This window comes from Salmo trutta, chromosome 24 (genome assembly GCF_901001165.1).
Source record: "Salmo trutta chromosome 24, fSalTru1.1, whole genome shotgun sequence".
Classification (NCBI taxonomy): Eukaryota; Metazoa; Chordata; class Actinopteri; order Salmoniformes; family Salmonidae; genus Salmo; species Salmo trutta.
In genome coordinates, this window is record NC_042980.1 from 22,887,027 (window position 1) to 22,910,430 (window position 23,404).

General features: G+C 43.9%; 1 protein-coding gene and 1 non-coding gene across 28 annotated transcripts in view; one reads left to right on the plus strand and one right to left on the minus strand.

The window, feature by feature from the left end:
• Window positions 1-23,404, plus strand: part of clasp1a (cytoplasmic linker associated protein 1a) — a 94,798-nt gene that overhangs the window by 29,798 nt on the left and 41,596 nt on the right. For 26 of the 27 annotated variants that reach the window (XM_029711532.1, XM_029711524.1, XM_029711543.1 and 23 more), the window contains exons 3-8: window positions 4,126-4,204; window positions 4,445-4,548; window positions 4,888-4,979; window positions 5,340-5,415; window positions 5,832-5,929; window positions 15,136-15,206. In XM_029711532.1, the coding sequence (XP_029567392.1) occupies window positions 4,126-4,204; window positions 4,445-4,548; window positions 4,888-4,979; window positions 5,340-5,415; window positions 5,832-5,929; window positions 15,136-15,206 (520 nt within the window). Of the gene's footprint in view, window positions 1-4,125; window positions 4,205-4,444; window positions 4,549-4,887; window positions 4,980-5,339; window positions 5,416-5,831; window positions 5,930-15,135; window positions 15,207-17,874; window positions 18,169-23,404 lie in introns of those variants that run through there. The other variant, XM_029711547.1, reaches the window with a different exon arrangement.
• LOC115161701 (U4atac minor spliceosomal RNA) lies at window positions 3,611-3,735 on the minus strand. The gene has a single exon (XR_003869391.1). It is a non-coding gene; the product is annotated as a U4atac minor spliceosomal RNA (small nuclear RNA).

Genomic DNA, 23,404 nt, shown 5'->3' on the forward strand with positions numbered 1-23,404 from the left:
TTCAGGAATTCAAGCATTAACAGGTGGAGGCAGGGAGCATCGTATGTGTGAAGTGGACTGGAAATACTGCCGTGTGTTTGTGTGTGTTTATGTTTGGTTAATGTGTGTTTACTTGTTTGTTTTTTTTACTCTGCTTTAGGACTATTCTCGCTCAGGCTCCTGAGTACTGCCTGCTGACTAGCCTACCTTTTGCTGAGTCACTGTGCTAGGCTTCTGGAAACAACACACACAGTAGCTGTAGCATAATATTATCAGCATCACTCACTACCGGCCCCAAGCACTGGTCTAGGACCAGTCCAGTCAACCCCCAGTTCTGACTCCAACCAGGGTAGTGCTAAGAACACAAAACTGATCCAGAATCAGCTGCTAAACCTTTGATGTGAGGGAGGGAAGGAGGGTCAGGCATCCAGAGTAATGACAGGGTGCTATGTGTTAGATAACTACTCTGTAGCTCTGCCTCTGGGCTCTGTCTGTCCGGACAGGGACAGGTTGTCTAACTGGCTGTCCTCTCCTCTCCTCAAGCCATTCAACCACTCAGCCACCACTCAGCCCAGCTGTTCCCCTGACTCATGGAAAATCACTGCAGTGAGAGCCCACAGTGTGTGTGGGGGGGAGGGGGGTACGTGCATATGAATCTGCATTACATCCATGCCTGTCTGATCTAATATGTACTTCTACTGTCTCAGCAGACAAGGGAGGGAGGTCACTCTGCATTTGTGTGTGTGGTTTGTCAAGCCACTGGAAGTAAAATAAAAGAGAATGGGCTTTGCCATGATTAAATCTAAGCCTGGTCCAGCCACATCAGAGGAGCGTGGGGGGATCCTTCTTTTCCATGACTCACAGGGATGAATAGCAGACATGTTTGAGTGAATGAGATGTCATTAAGTGTCCATTGTAATACAGATGGCTGATGGATTTTGGCACGAGAGGAAACCCTCTACTAATAGAGAACGCGTATAGCTGGCTATACCGAGCTAGCCCTACTGGCTGGCTATACCGAGCTAGCCCTACTGGCTGGCTATACCGAGCTAGCCCTACTGGCTGGCTATACCGAGCTAGCCCTACTGGCTGGCTATACCGAGCTAGCCCTACTGGCTGGCTATACCGAGCTAGCCCTACTGGCTGGCTATACCGACCTAGCCCTACTGGCTGGCTATACCGAGCAAGCACTACTGGCTGGCTATACCGAGCTAGCACTACTGGCTGGCTATACTGAGCTAGCACTACTGGCTGGCTATACCGACCTAGCACTACTGGCTGGCTATAGCGAGCAAGCACTACTGGCTGGCTATACCGAGCTAGCACTACTGGCTGGCTATACTGAGCTAGCCCTACTGGCTGGCTATACCGACCTAGCACTACTGGCTGGCTATACTGAGCTAGCACTACTGGCTGGCTATACCGAGCTAGCCCTACTGGCTGGCTACACCGAGCTAGCCCTACTGGCTGGCTACACCGAGCTAGCCCTACTGGCTGGCTACACCGAGCTAGCCCTACTGGCTGGCTACACCGAGCTAGCCCTACTGGCTGGCTACACCGAGCTAGCCCTACTGGCTGGCTACACCGAGCTAGCATTACTGGCTGGCTACACCGAGCTAGCCCTACTGGCTGGCTATACCGAGCTAGCCCTACTGGCTGGCTACACCGAGCTAGCACTACTGGCTGGCTATACCGAGCTAGCCCTACTGGCTGGCTATACCGAGCTAGCCCTACTGGCTGGCTATACCGAGCTAGCCCTACTGGCTGGCTATACCGAGCTAGCCCTACTGGCTGGCTATACCGAGCTAGCCCTACTGGCTGGGGCCGCTTGCTTTGTGTGGCATGTCTTCATGCTAGTAGGATGGGCATGTACTCCTCTGATGTCCCCTTCCTTGTTTATCTCTGACATATAAATATCTACTGTGTGTAGGACTGTAGGTGCTGTTTGTCATATAATTGTCTGAGTCATTTATCCTCTTGGCAAGTGATGCCACTATGCTAGAGATGGCTACAGCATACAGTGCTGCAGGTTTAATGGGGACGTGGGTCCCACAGCGACTGAGATGAGCTTATTTTACCAGCATGTCATCAGACAGGATGGCCACCAGCCTTAATATCCTGTAGCATATATCTCTGGGTGGGGATCCATACTCTGCTACTCGCTAGTTAGCCAAGGTGGGGCGGACAGACAGGTCTGGGAATTGTCTAATTGTGTTGTAGGTCAGAATTGATTTTGGCTGGCGGGAGAGGGGAGAGTGTACATTCTGCCCCTATTTATTCTTCATCACCACCTCCTGTGAACTTTTAAAACAAACAAGAGAAAGAAAGTGTTGACAAAAAGTAAAACGATAGACCCAGTCAGTCTGCCAGCTTGTCTCAGAACATCAACATTCCCCTGGTGAAAGTCAGGGGACTTGAGAGGGGAAATGACAGAGAAGGCCATGTTGAAATGAAGTGTGGAGTATTCATGATGACAGGACAAATCCCTACTATGTTTACCAGCCCTGAGCCAGGGGGAGACAAGAGGGGGTAGCCATCTGTCTGTCTGCAGGGACCAGAGAGTGGGAGGGGTCTGTCTCTGACTGGGGGTGGAGACTAGAGAGAGGATGTGCGCACACACACACACACACACGCTCATACACGCACACACACACACGCTCATACACGCACACACTCATACCCACACACACACTATCAACAGGCAGGAAGGGGGCACTGCAGCAGCCATCCTCCATCCGCCTCTCCCCCTGATGACCCTGCCTCCCGGCACTATTGGCCGACACCCAAGTCTGACATTGTGTGTGTCTGTGTGTAGATGAATACAGGGAGAGTGTGCATGTGAGTGTAATCATACACTTTTGAAAGCAATGGGGTAAGCAGATTCTGGGGTGAGTAGTTTCTCTCCATCGAGGGAATCTAAATTCTGCTCTGAGAAGAGACTAAATGTGGTTGAAATCAGAGCTGCAGTTTGAGGCTCTTTTTAAGGTCTGACTCACTGTACTGTTGTCCTCTCCTCTGGCCACCCAGTTTTAGTTCTCTCCTCCAGGCCTTTTGTTTCAGGCTTGTCGTCAGTATAATTACTGTAATTTGCTTTTGTCTGCCCCTGGGAACAAGGGATCAGGATTACGCCCCCAGAGGAGACATGCCTGCTACTGGTAGTGTTCAAGTAAACTTTAACCAGCCTGTAGCCTAAATTGAGGAAAGGATATCTGCTAAAGTTGTGCAGTAGGAGGAAGCTTACTGTTTACTGTTAAATTGGATAACATGGACCAGGTTTCCACAATATTTATTGTGTTATTTATTTTATTATTGGACATAAGACTGTAAAACGCCAGCCAATGAGCGCCAAATGATTTTTTTTTTTCAAAGTATTCCCAAACATAATAAAGGTTTCAAATTAGTATTTTAGTCAAATGTTAAATCTGTTTAGGCTTTTTGCGGGCAATTTACAGTCAGCAAATTATTTGTAATTAAGTTCTGGCCCCCTGACCATCGGCTGAAGAAAAAAAATCGACCCGTGGCTGTATTAATGGCTGGTACATCCAACATTTCTCACACATACCAGTAGATGCCAGTGTTCTTCAATGCAGCTGGGATCTTTGGTCAGTGTGGCATGTTATTTACAAGATTGGGTTCCAAAAATTGCACCATGGACTGAGCAAGCTCAGGTGATGCTTATGTGTCGTTATGGTGTTAGCAGGGCTACTCTCACTAGACGTTCATTGAGCAGCTCCCTCACCCCATGACAAGGAAAGTTGAATGTATTGGGGGGGCAGTGCACTTAGCTTACATCAGCCATGGTTTTCCCCATGGTGGGTGGCAATTTTTAAAATGATTTTTCTATGGCAGTGCTGTACTAAAGTTTAATAGGTCAAGATTACGAAGGTTTCAGAGCAGCAGCATCATCTATTGTTCTTTTATGAGCAGATCAAGTGAGGATATTTCCGTTTACCCACAATCCTTTGCAACAATAATTTGCATACTGAACTCAATCAGAAGGAAGAGGGGGAAATTGTTCGTTTTAGTATAATGTTGGTAAATAAATGACAAAGATCTTTTATGATATTGTAATTTCTATGTGGTTTTTCATATTTTGTCATTTTGTATTTTTATATTTATTAAAAATGTCCCTCTTGTGTTTTCCAGGTGGCTTTGCTAGGTATAGACCTTTTATCTGCCTTAGTGACAAGGTTACAGGACCGATTTAGGAACCATGTGGGAACAGGTAAGATTGTCATTTTATTATCTTAAAAATACAACTTTTTTCATGGTTAAATTAGTTCAAATAAAAATTGGTTTAGGTTTCTAGACAAAATGTCTGACTAAAAAACACTATTGTATCCCTGCACAGACTAGACTATTGAGCTCCATTGGATTTTAACTCCTCGTTCACACCTTTAGATAGGGAAAGAGGTAGCATTCTTGTCTGTTCTTCTCTGTCTCCATCTCTCTCCTGTGTCTCTAGTACTGGCCAGTCTGATAGATCGTCTGGGTGATTCCAAAGACCAAGTCAGAGACCAAGATCAAATCCTGCTGCTGAAGATCATGGAGCAGACTGCCTCCCCACAGGTACACACACACACACACACACACACACACACACACACACACACACACACACACACACACACACACACACACACACACATACAGCCTGTACACACAGACGAGTTATTGACAAACCAGGATCATATGATTCCCTCGCTTTCTCGTGGTGATACTACAGTACTATCAAAAGTCAATCCTACAATCTCAAATTGATAAATGCCAAGTTTATTGATTTCTGAATCCCTAGTACTCTTTGATTCCTGACTCGATTGTATGTTAATTTATATGATCCTGATCCATGATATAAAAAAAGTGACTGATTGTTGACCTGGTACAAATATCCTGTCCTCTCCTCCCTAGTATGTTTGGGACAGAATGCTGGGAGGCTTCAAACACAAGAACAACAGGACCAGAGAGGGAGTGTGCCTTTGTCTCATCTCAACTCTCAACATGTAAGACTGCCTGGCCTCTCAATCACCCATCTTTGAATCTGTCTGTCCTTACTATACACCAGATGTGTATTACAGCTCTCAGCTGATTTACTTTAACATTGCTAATGTTTTTTGTCATTAGTGCATAATGGACAGGGTATAATTCTCTGATGGCAATGGACATTTTGCTAACTGCCAAGAGAATGGATGAGCCTTGATTTGATTTAAAATGTGACAATATTATCTGATGTGTATCATTAGAGAATTATACAATGATATTATGGTAAGGTCTTCATAGTCAGGAGTCTTTATTTTGTTGTGATGCTATAGCTAATGCTTACCTAATGATGTCATTGACATCCTCTGTCTTTGTTCTTCCAGGTACGGAGCCCAAGGCCTAACCCTCAGTAAAATAGTCCCTCACATATGTAATCTTCTAGGAGATCCCACCAGTCAGGTATGTACAGCCTGTTTGTGTCCCAGTCTGTTTGCTGTGTCATGAATCAGTTTATTACATTGCTGGCCAGGGAGAGAGAGAGCTCTAGCACAGACAAAGGAGTCGACTGCAGCAGCATTTTACCATAGGGGCGTGGAGTCCCTTAGTGGCTGTACAGAGATGTTCAACCACACAACATGACAGTGCCATCTGCTGGTGGAGGCAGGCTAAATGTTTATCTACAGTTACTGTTTTAAGAGCATTAAACATATACTAGTGGGCGCATAAACATCTATTGAACGTTTTCAAGTAATATGGCTGAAACAGGGTTTATATAAGTGACTGATAATTGCATTCTCCAGCTAGTTCTAACAGACAGTTGATCCAGTCTAAGAACACTAAGATTGCCTTTTGAACCTTACCCCCGTTGTCCTCAGGTGAGAGACGCAGCTATGGGCTGCCTGGTGGAGATCTACAGACACGTGGGGGAGAGGGTGAGGATGGACCTTAGCAAGAAGGGCCTACCACAGTCACGGTACGATGGACCTTCTACCTCGTGTGTGTGTGTGTGTGTGTGTGTGTGTGTGTGTGTGTGTGTGTGTGTGTGTGTGTGTGTGTGTGTGTGTGTGTGTGTCTCCTCTCGCTCTCTCGCATTCTTCTCCATCACTATTCATACTTCTTTCTTCCACCCCCCACCCCCCCTTACTGTACTGAGTGTGTAAATGGGTCAGGTATAGTGCTGATTCAGCAGCCTTCCCAGCACAAGGCTGTGCGTTAGGATGTTAGGTTGTGATCATAGTTAAAAACACAGAAGTAGAATAAAGGAATTATATTTCTTAGGTGAAAAACACTGTGCATGGATCAGGTAAACACTTCCCAGAGTGGGAGGTGGTGTGTGTATGGAGGGTAGGACACACACCTCAGCACCACCCTCAGGTTATTGTGCAAATACTGTAGCCAACAACAATGGAAAAGAGGGGTGTGGTCTAATTTAAAGGTCCTAAAGGCCTCTACCATTTCATCTTAAAGTGCTTATTGTACACTTTCTCTGATCCTTTCAACAGCCTACAGAACACTGTAGACCAGAACACTGTCAAAACCCTGTAGACCAGAACCCTGTAGACCAGAACCCTGTAGACCAGAACCCTGTAGACCAGAACCCTGTAGACCAGAACACTGTAGACCAGAACCCTGTCAAAAGACTGTAGACCAGAACACTGTAGACCAGAACACTGTCAAAAGACTGTAGACCAGAACCCTGTAGACCAGAACCCTGTAGACCAGAACACTGTAGACCAGAACACTGTCAAAAGACTGTAGACCAGAACCCTGTAGACCAGAACCCTGTAGACCAGAACCCTGTAGACCAGAACCCTGTCAAAAGACTGTAGACCAGAACCCTGTCAAAAGACTGTAGACCAGAACACTGTCAATACACTGTAGACCAGAACACTGTCAAAACACTGTAGACCAGAACACTGTAGACCAGAACCCTGTAGACCAGAACACTGTCAAAAGACTGTAGGCCAGAACACTGTAGACCAGAACCCTATCAAAACACTGTAGACCAGAACCCTATCAAAACACTGTAGACCAGAACCCTATCAAAACACTGTAGACCAGAACCCTATCAAAGCACTGTAGACCAGAACCCTATCAAAACACTGTAGACCAGAACCCTATCAAAACACTGTAGACCAGAACCCTATCAAAACACTGTAGACCAGAACCCTATCAAAACACTGTAGACCAGAACCCTATCAAAACACTGTAGACCAGAACCCTATCAAAACACTGTAGACCAGAACACTATCAAAACACTGAAGACCAGAACCCTATCAAAACACTGTAGACCAGAACCCTATCAAAACACTGAAGACCAGAACCCTATCAAAACACTGTAGACCAGAACACTGTAGACCAGAACACTGTCAACACTGTAGACCAGAACACTGTAGACCAGAACACTGTCAACACTGTAGACCAGAACACTGTCAAAACACTGTAGACCAGAACACTGTAGACCAGAACCCTATCAAAACACTGTAGATCAGAACACTATCAAAACACTGTAGATCAGAACACTATCAAAACACTGTAGACCAGAACACTGTAGACCAGAACACTGTCAAAACACTGTAGACCAGAACACTGTCAAAACACTGTAGACCAGAACACTGTCAAAACACTGTAGACCAGAACACTGTCAAAACACTGTAGACCAGAACACTGTCAAAACACTGTAGACCAGAACCCTGTACCAGAACCCTGTAGACCAGAACCCTGTAGACGAGAACCCTGTAGACGAGAACCCTGTAGACGAGAACCCTGTAGACGAGAACCCTGTAGACGAGAACCCTGTAGACGAGAACACTGTAGAAAAACCACTGTATACAAGAACAAGAACAATGTGAATGTGTTGGTCTCGTGTAAAGGAAACGACCTAGGCTAAATGATCTGTTGATATCAAGTGTTAGATGTGTTTCATTCAAGATTACTGTATAACACTGACAATACAGAATCTTTCAATCAAAAGTGCATTTTGAAAATGATCGTCTCACTTTTCTGCAGTGCCTCCCTGAAAGCTGATCATTTCAACAGGCCATTAGTCCCTAGTGTCCAGCTATCCACATAAAGCCTCATAGCCTCTGGTAGCCTCAGACCATAACCCCAGAATGGCTGTCTAGTGTCTATCAGCGGTCATAATCTACTGATCCCTCTCCACGGGCTCTGCCCTGGCCTGCAGCGTTTAATAAAGGAACACTACACCATAACCACTAGCTAGCTAGCTGCCCTTTCACTGTGGCTGTCAGACCTCCAAATTAGTGAAGCACCATGGGTAATATATAAAGTTACCGCTGCCGCACCAGCCTGCCTGTGTCTGTGGAGTGGCTGTAGGGAATGGATAGAGTGTATGGTAGCCAGACGTCAGTCTTTATTGAATGAATCCATACACCAATACACTTGTTATTGGATTAGACCGTCCACTGTACCGTGATGCCTCATTGGAGAACAGCTACTGAGGAGAGCTTGGACGCAGACCTGCGATAGGCAAATTTTGGCCACAGAGGCTCTTGAGTTGCCCTTGAAGTCTCTCAGTGATATGATACCAAGTGATACCACAGTATTTAATCATGATGGTAGTGGGTGTGACGGGGACAGTTGTGATGACTCAGCCTGGCCTCCAGCTAAGTGCCTGCATGGTTGAGTGGGGAAGGGAAGCAGATTGATTAATTCCCATTTGTCTCTGTGGTTCGAGAGTTAAAGGGGAACATCTGTTCTGACTGAGCCATCTGTCTCTCTGATCCCCCCCCCCCCCCCCCCCATTTAGTTTACTGCTGCCATTTTTGGTCCTTCTATTGGTTATCATACCACTCTTCATTGTTTTAGCTAGTATTGCAAAACTATTTCCCAGACCCAAAGGGAAGAGATGCCTTTTTATAAAGGGAACTTGAAGAGGATTGGCTCATTTGGTCTCCCTTTAGGAGTGCTTCCTCTGCCCATGATTTAGATTTGGTCTGGGGCGTAGGCCAGGGTGGGTGCTGAGGCTCTCTTGTGGCCACCTGTGCCCTCCTTCTGTCTGTAGTCACGCTCTCAATCCATTTACTCCAAGAGATCCATGAGCAATTACAATGGAGATTAGTTAGATCCAGTTAAATACTAACTAAGCCTTCATATCCATATGTTCAGAGGAGATTCCTCCTGCCAAATACCTTGTATTTATTTGATTCAACATTTTTAATAAAGCTTTAAATACATCAAAGTCTTCCACAGTTAGATATAATGAATGTGATTTAAAGTAACTGTCCAGTGAAAATCCCACCTTTAAAATTTAAATAAGATTCTGTTACCCAAATAATGTTGTTGACTCATCCTATTTTCGTATTTGTGTCCAAAGCATAAATTGGAGAAAAAAAACACTTAAAAAAACCCCACCTCAAAATTGTGTCTCAAACAGGCTGTTTCAAAAATGCTTGCTATTTCCTCATAGAGGATGATGTCATCCTCCTGAGGAGGAGCAGCTGGCCAATCAGCGATCTACTCGGATGAATTTTTTGTATGATTGCTATACGCCCACACCATTTTGTTGTTGGGGTGTGACCACATCAGAGTTTCCGTTAGCCGGTAATTGTTGTCTTTTTGGCCATAAAAAAATATAATGAAAAGCTGATAAATAAAATTGTTGCCGGCCAAATTGACTGGGAGAAAAAACAAATCACTCTAAACAAAAGACAATGAAAACATTTATACTCGTAAATGATGATTATGAAATAAACCAAAACTTGTTTCTCAGAAGTGTAGCAGGTTGTGAACTCTACAATGTTTCTCTCTGAGAATGAGAACGGTAAATGACTGTATGCCTAATTAGTAATACAATGCACTTCTAGTGTGACAGGACAAAACAGAAACAGCTATGTCAAGGTGATGGGGACCTGCAAAGCAATGAGTCAGAAATGAATTTAACCAAATGAGGGGTATTAATGGTTACTGTACATTTACTACTTGTGACATACGTAATGGGGAATTTGTCAAAATAAACAATCAAAGAACAAACAATTCACATGAAATAATGAATGCACAAAATTGACAGGAGACAGCTGAGTGGATTCTGGAGCGCTGAGCGCATGCTTTCTGGAGAGAGACGGGTCTGTAGGCTATTTTTGCCTCACACCCCTCCCCTTCGTCTTGTCTCAACATTTGAAATTATACTCAAGACACATTGTCTTCACACATATTTCAGATGCTTTTCACTGGCAGCCCAACTCAATAATCAGCTAGGCTTTTTGCCACTCGCCCTGCCTGTGAAAGACTACCTCAAATGCCATTTCTCTCCTGTTCTATTGGTTTTCATATCAACAGTTCTTTCATTGTCTACAAGACAAATGCACAGTCCTAGTCACAGTAGCAAACCATCCTAGTTGTTGCATCTTTAAATTCACCCTATTTCTGAGTTTTCTAGCTGAGATTTTCACCTCTGTCATATACCGCTTGCATCAGGTGTGCTTTTTAGAATGGTGTTTTCCCTTTTTCACGCGAATCACATTTTGGCACATTTTTGAAAATTACTTTTTATTGGCTGCTTCATTACAGGAGTTGCATGTTTTGTTCAGATGAATTACCGTAATGGAAATGTGATTTGTGTCATGCTGAGAATTGTCAGTGGACGCCCTAATGTGTTACACACCCAACGCATAAGTGTCCGGTAGATTTCTCTAATGGCCGGTAAATTAAAATCTCCCCGGTCACCCTGTCTGGCGCCATTTGTTCTTAACGGAAACCCTGGACCACACCATTCCAACACAGAAAAACTGTTTTTTTAAAGTACTTAATAAAAAAATAATTGGAAGGAAAACAATTTCACTCATATTGTAGTTAATTAATTATAGGTTGTATTTAATAGAAATCTGGAAACACTGGACAGTTACTTTAAATAACCTATGTTGCACACAGTGTGAGAATGTCATTCTAATTTTGTCAATTTAACGAACTGCCATTTGTGGGAAAAGGGGATATTGGCTTAGAACTGCTTGCGAGGCCCCTTTTTATACTATAACAAGTAAACCGAACATTAAGAACACCTTCCTAATATGGATTTACACCCCCCCCCCCTTTGCCCTCAGAACAGCCTCAATTAGTCAGGGCATGGACTCCACAAGGATGCTGGCCCATCTTGACTCCAATGCTTCCCACAGTTGTGTCAAGATGGCTGGATGTCTTTTGGGTGGTGGACTTTTGGGTGGAAAAATACAGCAGCGTTGCAGTTCTTGACACAAACCAGTGCGCTTGGCACCTACTACCACACCCCATTCAAAGCCACTTCAATCTTTTGTCTTGTCCATTCACCTTCTAAATGGCACACATACACTATCCATGTCTCAATTGTCTCGAGGCTTAAAAATACATTTTTAACTTGTCTCCTCGCCTTCATCTACACTGATTGAAGTGGATTTACCAAGTGACATCAATAAGGGATCATAGCTTTCACCTGGATTCACCTGGTCAGTATGTTATGGAAAGAGCAGGTGTTCTTAATGTTTGGTATACACAGTATATGTGAATATAATGAGAGATGCAAATTGTGTCAAATTGCATTCGAGTGTAAAAGGATTTAGCTGCCCACTAGACACGTTCTTGTTAAGTGTTTCTACGCAGCATTTTCCCTATTTGACACCAAATATGTTCCTGGCTCATTTTATCAGTGTAATGCAGTGATGATAAATCCTACATCTTTAGTACATCATACAGTACATCTAATACATTTTGTTGATTTGAGTTTGCAGAGAACTGTAGCTTAGAAATGTGTGTGTCGTAAACATCTGTTAGTTAACGACCGCTTTCAACACATCAGCTGAGCCAGTCCTCACATATAGAAATTCCTCAGTCACTTTTTGTGTTTGAACTGATGTCTCTGGGACTGTCAGTGGCTGATTTATCCCTGTAAACTAAATAACACATTCTTTAGATGAGATGGAGAAGTTCTGTGTAAGTGTGAGTCAGCAGTAATTCTCAAAGTGATGCAGGCTGCTTTTGACTTACAGGTACAATATGGATACAGAGACACTGACAGAAACACATATGGGACTCTTCCCCACTGTAAGGAGAGAGAATCGTTATTTTGTAGAATGGGGGGACTTAGAATGTAATACAATTTTATCAGTCCTGCCTTCAGGTTTCTACTCTACATTCCCCTGGCCAAGGTCACTCCAAACACCTATTCTACCTATTAAATTATCAACTGGCAGTTTTATTTGGTCTATTTTAGGTGTGGGAATTGCCAGCGACCTCACGATAAGATATTATCATGACACTTACACTACCATTCAAAAGTTTGGGGTCACTTAGAAATGTCCTTGCTTTTGAAAGAAAAGTACATTTTTTTGGACATTTTTAAAATAACATCAAATTGATCAGAAATACAGTGTAGACATTGTTAATGTTTTAAATGACTATTGCTGCTGGAAACGGCTGCCCTGGTGCACAACTGAGCAAGAGGACAAGTACATTAGTGTCTAGTTTGAGAAACGGACGCCTCACAAGTCCTCAACTGGCAGCTTCATTAAATAGTACCCGCAAAACACCAGTCTCAACGTCAACAGTGAAGAGGAGACTACGGGATGCTGGCCTTGTAGGCCTCTATTCTGGTTAGAGCCAGTTTGCGCTGTTCTGTGAAGGGAGTAGTACAGTCTTGGCCAAAAGTTTTGAGAATGACACAAATATGAAATTCCACAAAGTTTGCTGCTTCAGTGTCTCTAGATATTTTTGTCAGATGTTACTATGGAATACTGAAGTATAATTACAAGCATTTCATAAGTGTCAAAGGCTTTTATTGACAATTACATGAAGTTGATGCAAAGAGTCAATATTTGCAGTGTTGACCCTTCTTTTTCAAGACCTCTGCAATCCTCCCTGGCATGCTGTCAATTAACTTCTGGGCCACATCCTGACTGATGGCAGCCCATTCTTGCATAATCAATGCTTGTAGTTTGTCAGAATTTGTGGGGTTTTGTTTGTTCACCCGCCTCTTGAGGATTGACCACAAGTTCTCAATGGGATTAAGGTCTGGGGAGTTTCCTGGCCATGGACCCAAAATATTGATGTTTTGTTCCCTGAGCCACTTAGTTATCACTTTTGCCTTATGGCAAGGTGCTCCAGCATGCTGGAAAAGGCATTGTTCGTCACCAAACTGGATTGTTGGGAGAAGTTGCTCTCAGAGGATGTGTTGGTACCATTCTTTATTCATGGCTGTGTTCTTAGGCAAAATTGTGAGTGAGCCCACTCCCTTGGCTGAGAAGCAACCCCACACATGAATGGTCTCAGAATGTTTTACTGTTGGCATGACACAGGACTGATGGTAGCGCTCACCTTGTCTTCTCCAGACAAGCTTTTTTTTGGATGCCCCAAACAATCGGAAAGGGGATTCATCAGAGAAAATTACTTTACCCCAGTCCTCAGCTGTCCAATCCCAGAATATCAGTTTGTCCCTGATGTTTTTCCTTGAGATAAGTGGCTTCTTTGCTGCCCTTCTTGACACCAAGCCATCCTCCAAAAGTCTTCGCCTCACTGTGCGTGCAGATGCACTTACACCTGCCTGCTGCCATTCCTGAGCAAGCTCTGTACTGGTGGGGCCCCGATCCCGCAGCTGAATCAACTTTAGGAGATGGTCCTCGCACTTGCTGGACTTTCTTGGGCGCCCTGAAGCCTTCTTCACAACAATTGAACCGCTCTCCTTGAAGTTCTTGATGATCCGATAAATGGTTGATTTAGGTGTAATCTTACTGGCAGCAATATCCTTGCCTGTGAAGCCCTTTTTGTGCAAAGCAATGAAGATGGCATGTGTTTCCTTGCAGGTACCAATGATTGACAGAGGAAGAACAAGGATTCCAAGCACCACCCTCCTTTTGAAGCTTCCAGTCTGTTATTCAAACTCAATCAGCCTGACAGAGTGATCTCCAGCCTTGTCCTCATCAACACTCACACCTGTGTTAATGAGAGAATCACTGACATGATGTCAGCTGGTCCTTTTGTGGCAGGGCTGAAATGCAGTGGAAATGTTTTTTTGGGATACAGCTCATTTGCATGGCAAAGAGGGACTTTGCAATTAATTTGCAATTTATCTGATCACTTTTCATAACATTCTGGAGTATATGTAAATTGCCATCATACAAACTGAGGCAGCAGACTTTGTGAAAATTAATATTTGTATCATTCTCAACTTTTGGCCATGACTGTACACAGCGTTGTACGAGATCTTCAGTTTCTTGTCAATTTCTCGCATGGAATAGCCTTCATTTCTCAGAACAAGAATAGACTGACAAGTTTCAGAAGAAAGGTCTTTGTTTCTGGCCATTTGGAGCCTGTAATCGAACCGACAAATGCTGATGCTCCAGATACCCAACTAGTCTAAAGAAGGCCAGTTTTATTGCTTCTTTAATCAGAACAACAGTTTTCAGCTGTGCTAGCATAATTGCAACCAGCTACAATAGTCATTTACAACATTAACAATGTCTACACTGTATTTCTGATCAATTTGATGTATTTTAATGGACCAAAAAAATGAGCTTTTCTTTCAAAAACAAGGACATTTCTAAGTGACCCCAAACTTTTGAACCGTAGTGTGGATGCCGATACGATATGTATTGCGATTCTCACGATTCTTTATATATTGCGATTCGATACTGTGATTTTTATTGCGATTTGATGTTCCAAACATATTGCTCACCATATGTCTGCAGTAGACGGACAAGAGAGCCATAAGACAATGAGCTTTGATCTGTCATGGAAATAAATGTGCTAAAAACAAATTGGCTCCCTATTTATAAAGAAGATGGGGAACAAGCTATGAAGGAAAAATACTGGAGTTTTGGTGCAGGTACAGCCAACTTGTGCAACGGTTTTATTCTGATATTGTCAAAATGATACGATATAGTGTCAAAAATAACATCCCAATATGTAACTGTATCGAGTTTCTTCCCCCCGTCACTAGTCTATTTTTGGTCTAGTTTGGCTCTCTATTCTTCTGAGCAGGACAGGGGAAATGTTCTCTCTGACAGGTGGAGATCAATACCGTCCGTTGAATCAGTGAGTCTTGGCGATTCATCTTCCTGTCTCTCTCTCTGTTTCCTGACCTGTTTTCTCTCTCTTCTTTTCTCTTCCTTCCTTTCCTCAATCACTTAGGTTGAATATAACCCTCTGTAACTCTCATCTTTAGGTTGAATATAACCCTCTAACTCTCCTTTGCAGGTTGAATGTAATCTTCAGCCGATTTGATGAAGTCCAAAGATCTGGGAACATGATCCCATCCTCAGGTTCAGGTGAGTGATGCAGCTGTTGATTCATGGTTATTACCATGGCTTCTCGAGGTGTTTGTCTGTCTGTCTATGTTTGCTTCCTGTGTTCCTCTCTCTTTCCTGTGTATTTTGTATGCGCTTCTAGTTTCTGGAACTATTTGAAGGACTCCAAATACGGTGTTATTGACTGATGTTGACTAAGCTGAAAGCAGTTTCTCATGAAGCTATAGGGCTCTGCAGTGATGGCAATGAGGAGATCTACCCCATCTCTCTCTGTCTTACACGTGACTCTATGTCTCTGTAGGCTGGATATTTAGGCACATTTCGATTTGGGCTGAGGGAATACAACACAACACAACTGGAGCTCATAGTCTTTACTTTTCTCTTTTTAAGTTTTGGCTTTTTTCTACCAAAAATCAGGAAGTGCCACCTGAGATTTGGCAAAACAAGAAAATATCAGTCACTAATGTGCTTTTGTACTTGTAGAAACATGTGGCTAGGATTTGGGACAGGGATAAACAGATATTGCACCACTTCTGTTTGTCTGTCGTTGTTTTTGTTGTTCTCATCTGTGTGAGAGAACTAGGCCAGCAACTATGCTTAGAAATGGAGTTCCTCTCTCCTACGGTTGTATTCTCACTCACTCCTCAATCGTTCCCCAGCTTTCTCTCTTCCCCCTCTCTCTCACCACTTGTTTTCCATCGTCTCCTTCCTCCCCCTTGCTGTTCGACACCTTTGTGGTCTGGCTGTCTCCTGCCCATGTTAGGTCCACTCAGCCGTCATGCCAGTGTGTGGGTTAGTGTGTTGGTGAGAGGCGGCCTGAGGGCCAGACGGACAGCCTGGAGCTTGGGTGGAGGAGTTTCCCCACAGGAGGGCAGCCTCCTCTGGGCCTCAGATGTCGCATTCCCTCAGTGTAGCCATGCCTGTGTGTATGTGTAAGACTGTCCTTGTGTGTTTCATAGAAATTTCAGTGTTCACTGTCAGTGTGTAAGCAGAGCTGTGAGTTCTCTTTGCAGTGTCATGGGCAATGGCTCGCTGACTCCATCACATTCTAGCTGACTGGGTGTAGTGTTTGTTTGCAGGACAGGTAGAATGGCTGAGCTGAGGAGAACTGTGGAAACTGCTCAGCATTTAGGAACTATTTTCCATGCCCTCAGTAACTTCTCCCTCAAGGACAATTACTATGGACTTTACTGAGAGAGACAACCCATCTATCATGGCAATCTAACCACCCTGAGAAGTAGCACAGTAAATGTATTCTATTTAAGTTAAGCATAAGTTTTCTGTTTTATTGTGCATCACAGCATTAACAATCCACTATGTCTGCTTTTGCTCAGTGTTGATCAGAGTCCAACTTTTCAAAGGGAGGAAACTGTTCAAGGACACCTCTCTTGGTGTAAGGGCTTTGTTCCTTCACCCCCTCACTATTTTAAACTCATATTTCCAGATTACTTTCGGGCTCACATGGTTTTGATGACATTTTCATTGGAAAAGGAAAAGAAATAGATTATTCATTCCATGACACTTATTAAACTATTCATTATGCACTTGGCGCTGTCGTTTTGTTCTCCCCTAACGCTTCTGCTCAAATTAGGCGATGACTAAGATTTCCCCCTTAGCTTGCAACAAGGAGCTCAGCTCTCCACCGAGGGAAATAGTTTGTGTGTGTACGTAAACAGCAGAGGACAGGAGTGCAGTCAACAGAACACAACATGGTAATGAGGGCCTTTTTGTTGTAGAGACGTGGGTCATATTCATTAGGCACCAAACAGACTGAAACCAGGAGGGACTACCTGAACTTGACCAATAAGAAATGCTTGTTGTTGTTGCAATGTGTTCTAATGAGTACTGCCATGGCCCTGTGCTGTACAGCGTTGTGTGGGCCCGCTAGCCGTTGCCTGGAGACACAGATTGGGGTCAGAATGCTCTCAGCTAGTCAGTGAACTGAAGGAGTAGCTGTTCCTTTCCTTCGGACGAGATTAACCTCAGCCTCTCCTCAACCAGCTGTATTACCCCAAAGCAACACAGTAGAAATGTGGCTAATGGACTGAAACCAAAGGAAAGGGCATTGATTGTTTGTTAGAGTCGTTATTAATAGTGTTCTGAATTGCATGCCCAAACATTTGTCTCCCTCTCCCTGGGCCAGTTTGGTTAGAGCAAGGAGACTGAGTACTTCTTCTACTGTCAGGAGGAAAACCCTCCACAAGAGTACACTTCAGAAACCTATTGAATTTCATCTCTATCTGTAGTCGTAATCTGTATTCCCCAAAAGGGCATACATATGCTGCAAGTAGACCATGCTCCAGTTCAGTTGACATGAAATAGGAGCTTTAGCAATTAATTGTCCTTGGATAGAGAGATGATGGAATATGATGTTTGGACTGTCCTGGCTCCTGAGGTGTCAGAACTTGGCTTTCCTCCTCGAGAGGTGAAAGGTTGTGGTATGTAGAGTGCTTGGCTGCTGTCTGATTGTGGCTGGGAATCTCATAAAGACGTACTGTAGATGTCACATTGCTACATTGTGATTTGGCCTAACTCTCCAGATGACGCTTGCAGAAGGCTTCTAGGTACTGTTGATGATACACTTATGACATAAAGATACAGACAGAGCAGCCATCTATTGACTCAGTTTGTGCTGCTTGTCGTACTGTATGTTCACCCTCCATGATGTCTCTGTTAAATCTCATGCCAAAGTTACGCGGTAGGAGAAATGTTTTTCAGCTGAAAGCCCAAATGTTACTCCTCTGCAAAATGATGGGGCCACTGCAGCCTGAGCCTCTTGTTCTGGTGAGGGAGAGGTATGGCAGCGGTATCGGGTGCAGTAGTCACAAGACTAGAACAGGATGAAGGAAAGGGAGGGGATGGAGAGAGGAGAACAGGGAGAGAGAGAGACACACGCAGACGTAAAGCAACATTCTCCCTGACTGTTCACTATTCTCTCTGCTCTGCGTGGAAGGAAGGCTTTGCACTATGACAACTGGGGAAGGTAAGAGCATGAATGGACTGGACTCTTTAATGTCAAGGGCAGAACACACTGGACTCTGGCTCAGGTGCTAATGGTTGTAGAGCTTTTCCTTCCTTCCATCTTTCTCTCTTTCCTCTCTTTCTCTCTCCTGGCCTATTTAGAGGTGCTACTGGGGGAGGGGGGGGGGGGGCAGTGTTTTACAAGGAAGAGAAAATCATATTAACCCTTTTTTCCTATTTATTTTGTGTCTTTCTTGTGAGACAATGTACCAATTTGAGATTGTATGCGCAGTTCATATTGTCCAGACAGTGGGCTGTTGTATTCCAGCACTCTGAATAGAGAATAATTTGTTGTTGTTTACTATGTGAGCCATTCTGATTCTGGGAGATGTTATTGTGATAAAACAGACCACTGTTTTGGTGTGTAGTTTTATATAGCCTATATCACACCGCTAACATTTCAAACATTAAACATTGTATTTCACGCCTCTTTGCCTCCCTGCAGTTTTAATGTGGGACATGTTTCGCCCCCTCAGCCTGCTGCTTCACGAGTCTGTTTTGGGTTCTGCTGTTTTGGCGATAAGCTGCTGCGTGGTCGGTCACTGCTCGCTCAATCTCACTGTACCTGTGTCTAACTTCAGATCATCCTGTACAATAAGCAGTATTGAGGGCACTTTAAGTAACGTGTTTAATAGCCTACTTCAGGTAAAGATCTCTTATTGACGTCTCCTCCAAGATGTCCCTCTCCCTCTTCACAACAGGAGGCTGCAGTGCCCCCAACACTTTGTGACGTCTGTGTAAAACGTTTATTTTTTATTTTTGTTGCAGGACATTTCTAGAACTCGTATACATAATGCAGTGAGAGGACTGAAGGATGGCTCTCATTGGAGTGTTATTAATAACTCTGCCTGGGTGATGGGTCCGAGCCAAGTCACTGAATTATGCTGTAATTATAATGTGTCAGCTGGTGTTTTGGTTAGAAAGCATCCTTGTTGTGTTAAATCCTTGGGGTTCCATGGTACGTTAGCTCATGTTAAGACTGTTTGTCTCCTACACGGTCCTGTGGGTGGGTGGGTGGGTGGGTGTGTGTTATATTAAACATTGCAGACTAGAGATGGCCTGCTTGTCTTTCCCACAAGGCTCAGCTCTGATGAAGCAGAACACCAGTTGTTACCTTCTTTTCACAGTTAAGACCATGTACCTGTTATGAGTCACACGCCTCACCTTCTACTGCTAATCTCGTGGTGCCCCCTGGGAGCTCTGTGTGAGCTGCCTTCAGTGTCTGCGTGCGTGCGTGCAAGGTTCTTGAAAGGGACATTTTTAAAGGAGGGGAAGAGATGGTTAACACAGACCAGAGATGGAATTAAGATTCAAAAGAGACTTTTAATCACATCACACACTCAGAGGATCGCACGGTGCAAGCTGCGACACACAGACACACACACACACACACACACAATGGATGCTGCAGCTCTGTACAGCATAAAGAAGGGTTAAGTGCTCCACACGGTCTCTGCGTGGTTCTACTTACTTTTGTGTGGTGGAATTTTTGGAACGTGACGCAAACTGGAGCCCTTTGAAGAGAGTCTGTTAATAGCTGTACTGTTATGTAAACACTAGAGTTCAGTCAGTTTTGTGCTGAGTCTGACGGTGTTGGACCTGGTGCGTTGACCTGCTCAGGTAAGATGGTCCACCCCTGTGGTGACTGAAGACGGCAGGTTGAATTTAGTGCTGTTTTCTGCTCTCTTAAAATGCCACAACCACCCAATGGCCCAATCAGCTCTGCACTTAAGTGGTCAGTGACTCATAAGTTGTTTGTTGTGCGTGTTTGTGACTGAGTAACTTCATGGTGCTGGCTGTCATGCATCAGGTCAAGCTGCTTTTTGCCCTGTCGTGAAAGCTTTGTGTTTGTTCCCTGACGCAGAAGATATTTGGAAGGAAAAGCTTAGCTCATATTTTCATCCAGCAGCTTTTTGATCAAAGCTTTCTCTGTCAGACACGCTAGGCTACGGCCGGGTAATACACAACCACACAGTTGATCCTCGGTCCTCCCTGGAAGAATCCATCTTGTCAGTTGTGACAGACAGCTGAATGCTGCTATGAATTTCAGACGGGGTTGGTCAAAATTATGGTGAAATGAGAAGATTAGATGTACACAGGCAATCTGATCTTTTGACTTCCGATTTATACCACCTCCATATGTGGATCTGAATTCTAATACAAAGCCGATCCTCCATATGCAACCTCTGTCTGGACGCTCGGATCAGATTTATGTTCCTCTGGTTACCACGACAACCAAATCAAATAAATCAAACGTTACATGCTTTGTAAACAACAGGTGTAGACCAAAAGTAAAATGCTTACTGATGGGTCTTGTTCCAACAATTCAAGTTAAAGGTTAAAACAATTGAAATAGTGACACAAGGAATAAATAAACAGTGAATAACAATAACGAGTAAAAAATAACATGGCTATATACAGGGAGTGCCGAGTCGATGTGCAGGGGTACGAGGTAACAACCACCCCAAAACTTAAAGGAACAGTGACAGGATATGAGCATTACATCTGTTTGCTACATCAGAGTGAATGTGCACATTTTATATGGGTCACATTTCAGTCACTGGGGCAGAGCACCATTCCAGTGCTGGTCACTGGGGCAGAGTGGCGGTGGTGCCCGAGTGTATGTAACTTAGACCCTAGACAGCTGTGTGTGTGTGTGTGTGTGTGTGTGTGTGTGTGTGTGTGTGTGTGTGTGTGAAGGGTGGACGAAACACCAGAGGCCCGGTGAGAATAATCTGTACCCATTCATCGACTTCCAATCATCTAGGCCAAGTGCTAGTATGTAAGACAAGCATAAGTAGCCTACGTGTCCACGGGGATAGTAGAGAGAGTTCAAGGACAAAGTGAAGCTCTGTTCATTCAAACCAACCATTTTGTTACGGCTTTTATTCTCTCAAAGACTCCCTGTCATATCCCCATCACTGTTGTTGGGAAATGTGATACATAAATATGGACATGCATGTTGTTCATTAGATAAGAGATAAAACTGTTGGTTTTGATAAGATGGATCTTGAATGATGTATTATGTTTTTGATTCCAGAGACCCAGTAAGCGAGACTGAAATCACTTACCGTAAACAAACTGTGTGAATGTCCCTGTTGTCCACTTCATTCTCTGTCCATGAGGGTGCCAACCAAGTGGATTCTGTGAATAGCCGTCTGCCCACGTGGACCTTGTAATGAATGAATGGATGTCTTTGAGGTCTGTGTAAGGGTGTACAGGACCTTCTTGCCAGGGCGGCTCTGCCAAAGCTTAACTAAAGGTTTGCCACCCATCAGTGAAAACAGTCAGTGCATGTTACCAACTGGGTTTTTGCTTGGCCTACTAATCTGCTCTTCAGACAGTATTCATCAAGTACGTCTGCTGTAACAGTGTTGGTCTTCAAAAATCTCTCCCGGCTTCAATGTTCGTTTGATCGGACTGTGTGTGATGTGACGTGTGTGTCTCGTGCAAAACAAGCAGTTGCTACGTGTGCAGTCTTAGCAGCAGTCAATGCACTGTGACTGTCTCTCTTTCTCTGCTCATCCCTCTGCTGCCTGCTCAGAGGAAATGGCTTCTGATACATAACATACGGCCTCATTGCCTTCGTATCATCACCTCTCTGCCATCAGAAATAAATGAATTCAGTTGCACATTAACTATTGGAGCCCTAAGAAAGTCACATTAACTAGCTGTTGAATGTCATTAGCTGAGCTCTGCTCTGCTGCCACTACAGTCATGTTTATGCTTCCTACAGGGAGATAATGGGAATTGAATGGCTTTGACAGTAGGGGGGTGCATGAGACAAATTATGTATAAGATATATAGCCGGCCGCAGCCTAACACATGAGATAAAACATAGAAGGGTATTATACAAAGAATGCTAGGACTATAATTTCCCTGCGTTATGTTGCTGAAGCTATGGCTGTGCCAGTCAGACCGCTAGGTGAAAAGTTGATGCACTGTCCCCTCTTACTGCACTTGCTATAACCATAGGAGTACCAGTGACAGAATATCCATCACTGTCTGTCTTGCCATAGACCCGGGGGATATCTCAAAGTTCTATCAGTGTTCGGTTAACTGACGTTGCCCTTCAGCCTGCTGTATGGCCTTCCTCACTGACAGATAGATGGCTGCTCTCTTTCATCTCAACCTTTTTGATTGGCTTGTCATTAGAACTATATGCTCCTCTGTAGACACAGACAGACAGGGAGAGGGAGAACAAGGGAGAGAGAAAGACAAAGGGAACAAGGGAAAGAGTGAAGCAGAGAGACTGGCTACTGTGAAGTTTGACTTCTGGGTGTTTAGTTATAATGAGGTCATATAGCCCAGGCCATTGAAATGGCTGCAGTGTGTCTCACAGTACAAATGTGTCTCTGTGCTGTGATAACATTTCCCCCCCAAAATGGCCATTGTTTGTTCTCTGTCCATGGTATTTTAGAGCCTGTGTGTGTTTCTTTTCCCCATTTCAGATCTGCCCTTTAGTGTCCCATTTGTCATAGCAGAGTCTGAACCCAAGCATTTAGTGTACTGCCCGGGTCTGAACTAGGCCTGGAATTATATGTTGTTTGTTAAATGGTTTTCACGAATGCCATGGCTCAGAATAAATTCTATGTTGTCTGGACGTGAAGAGATAACTAAGCATTTCCACTAACCCTGACTGTTAGGGTGCTGTTGCTTGCTCTGTAGCCCCAGTCAGTCTGTCCACCACCATGACGTCTTTTTTGTCCAGCTGTTACATTGGAAATTCATCTTCTGCTCGCCTCAACTCCCCCATACAACCCTAAAACACACATATTTGGCAGGAGCACAGTTAAGCTAGTTTTGCCCTGCTTAAGGGTACAACGGTAGAATTAATAGGTGACCTCATGAATCATGACAGATTCAACATGCTAATAGCATTTTATTTGTCACATGCTTCGTAACCAACCAGTGTAGACTAACGGTGAAATGCTTACTTACGGCCCTTTCCCATAATGCAGAGAGAGAGAGAGATAATAGAAAAATATATAACAGGAGGAATAAATACACATTTGAGTAAAGATAACTTCTATATACAGAGGGTACCAGTACTGAGTCTATGTGCTGGGATGCAAGGTAATTGAGGTAGATATGTACATATAGGTAGGGTTAAAGTGACTAGACAACAGGAAAGACAATAAACAGTAACAGCAGCGTATGTGATGAGTCTAAAGAGTTGTGGCAAAAAGGGTCAATGC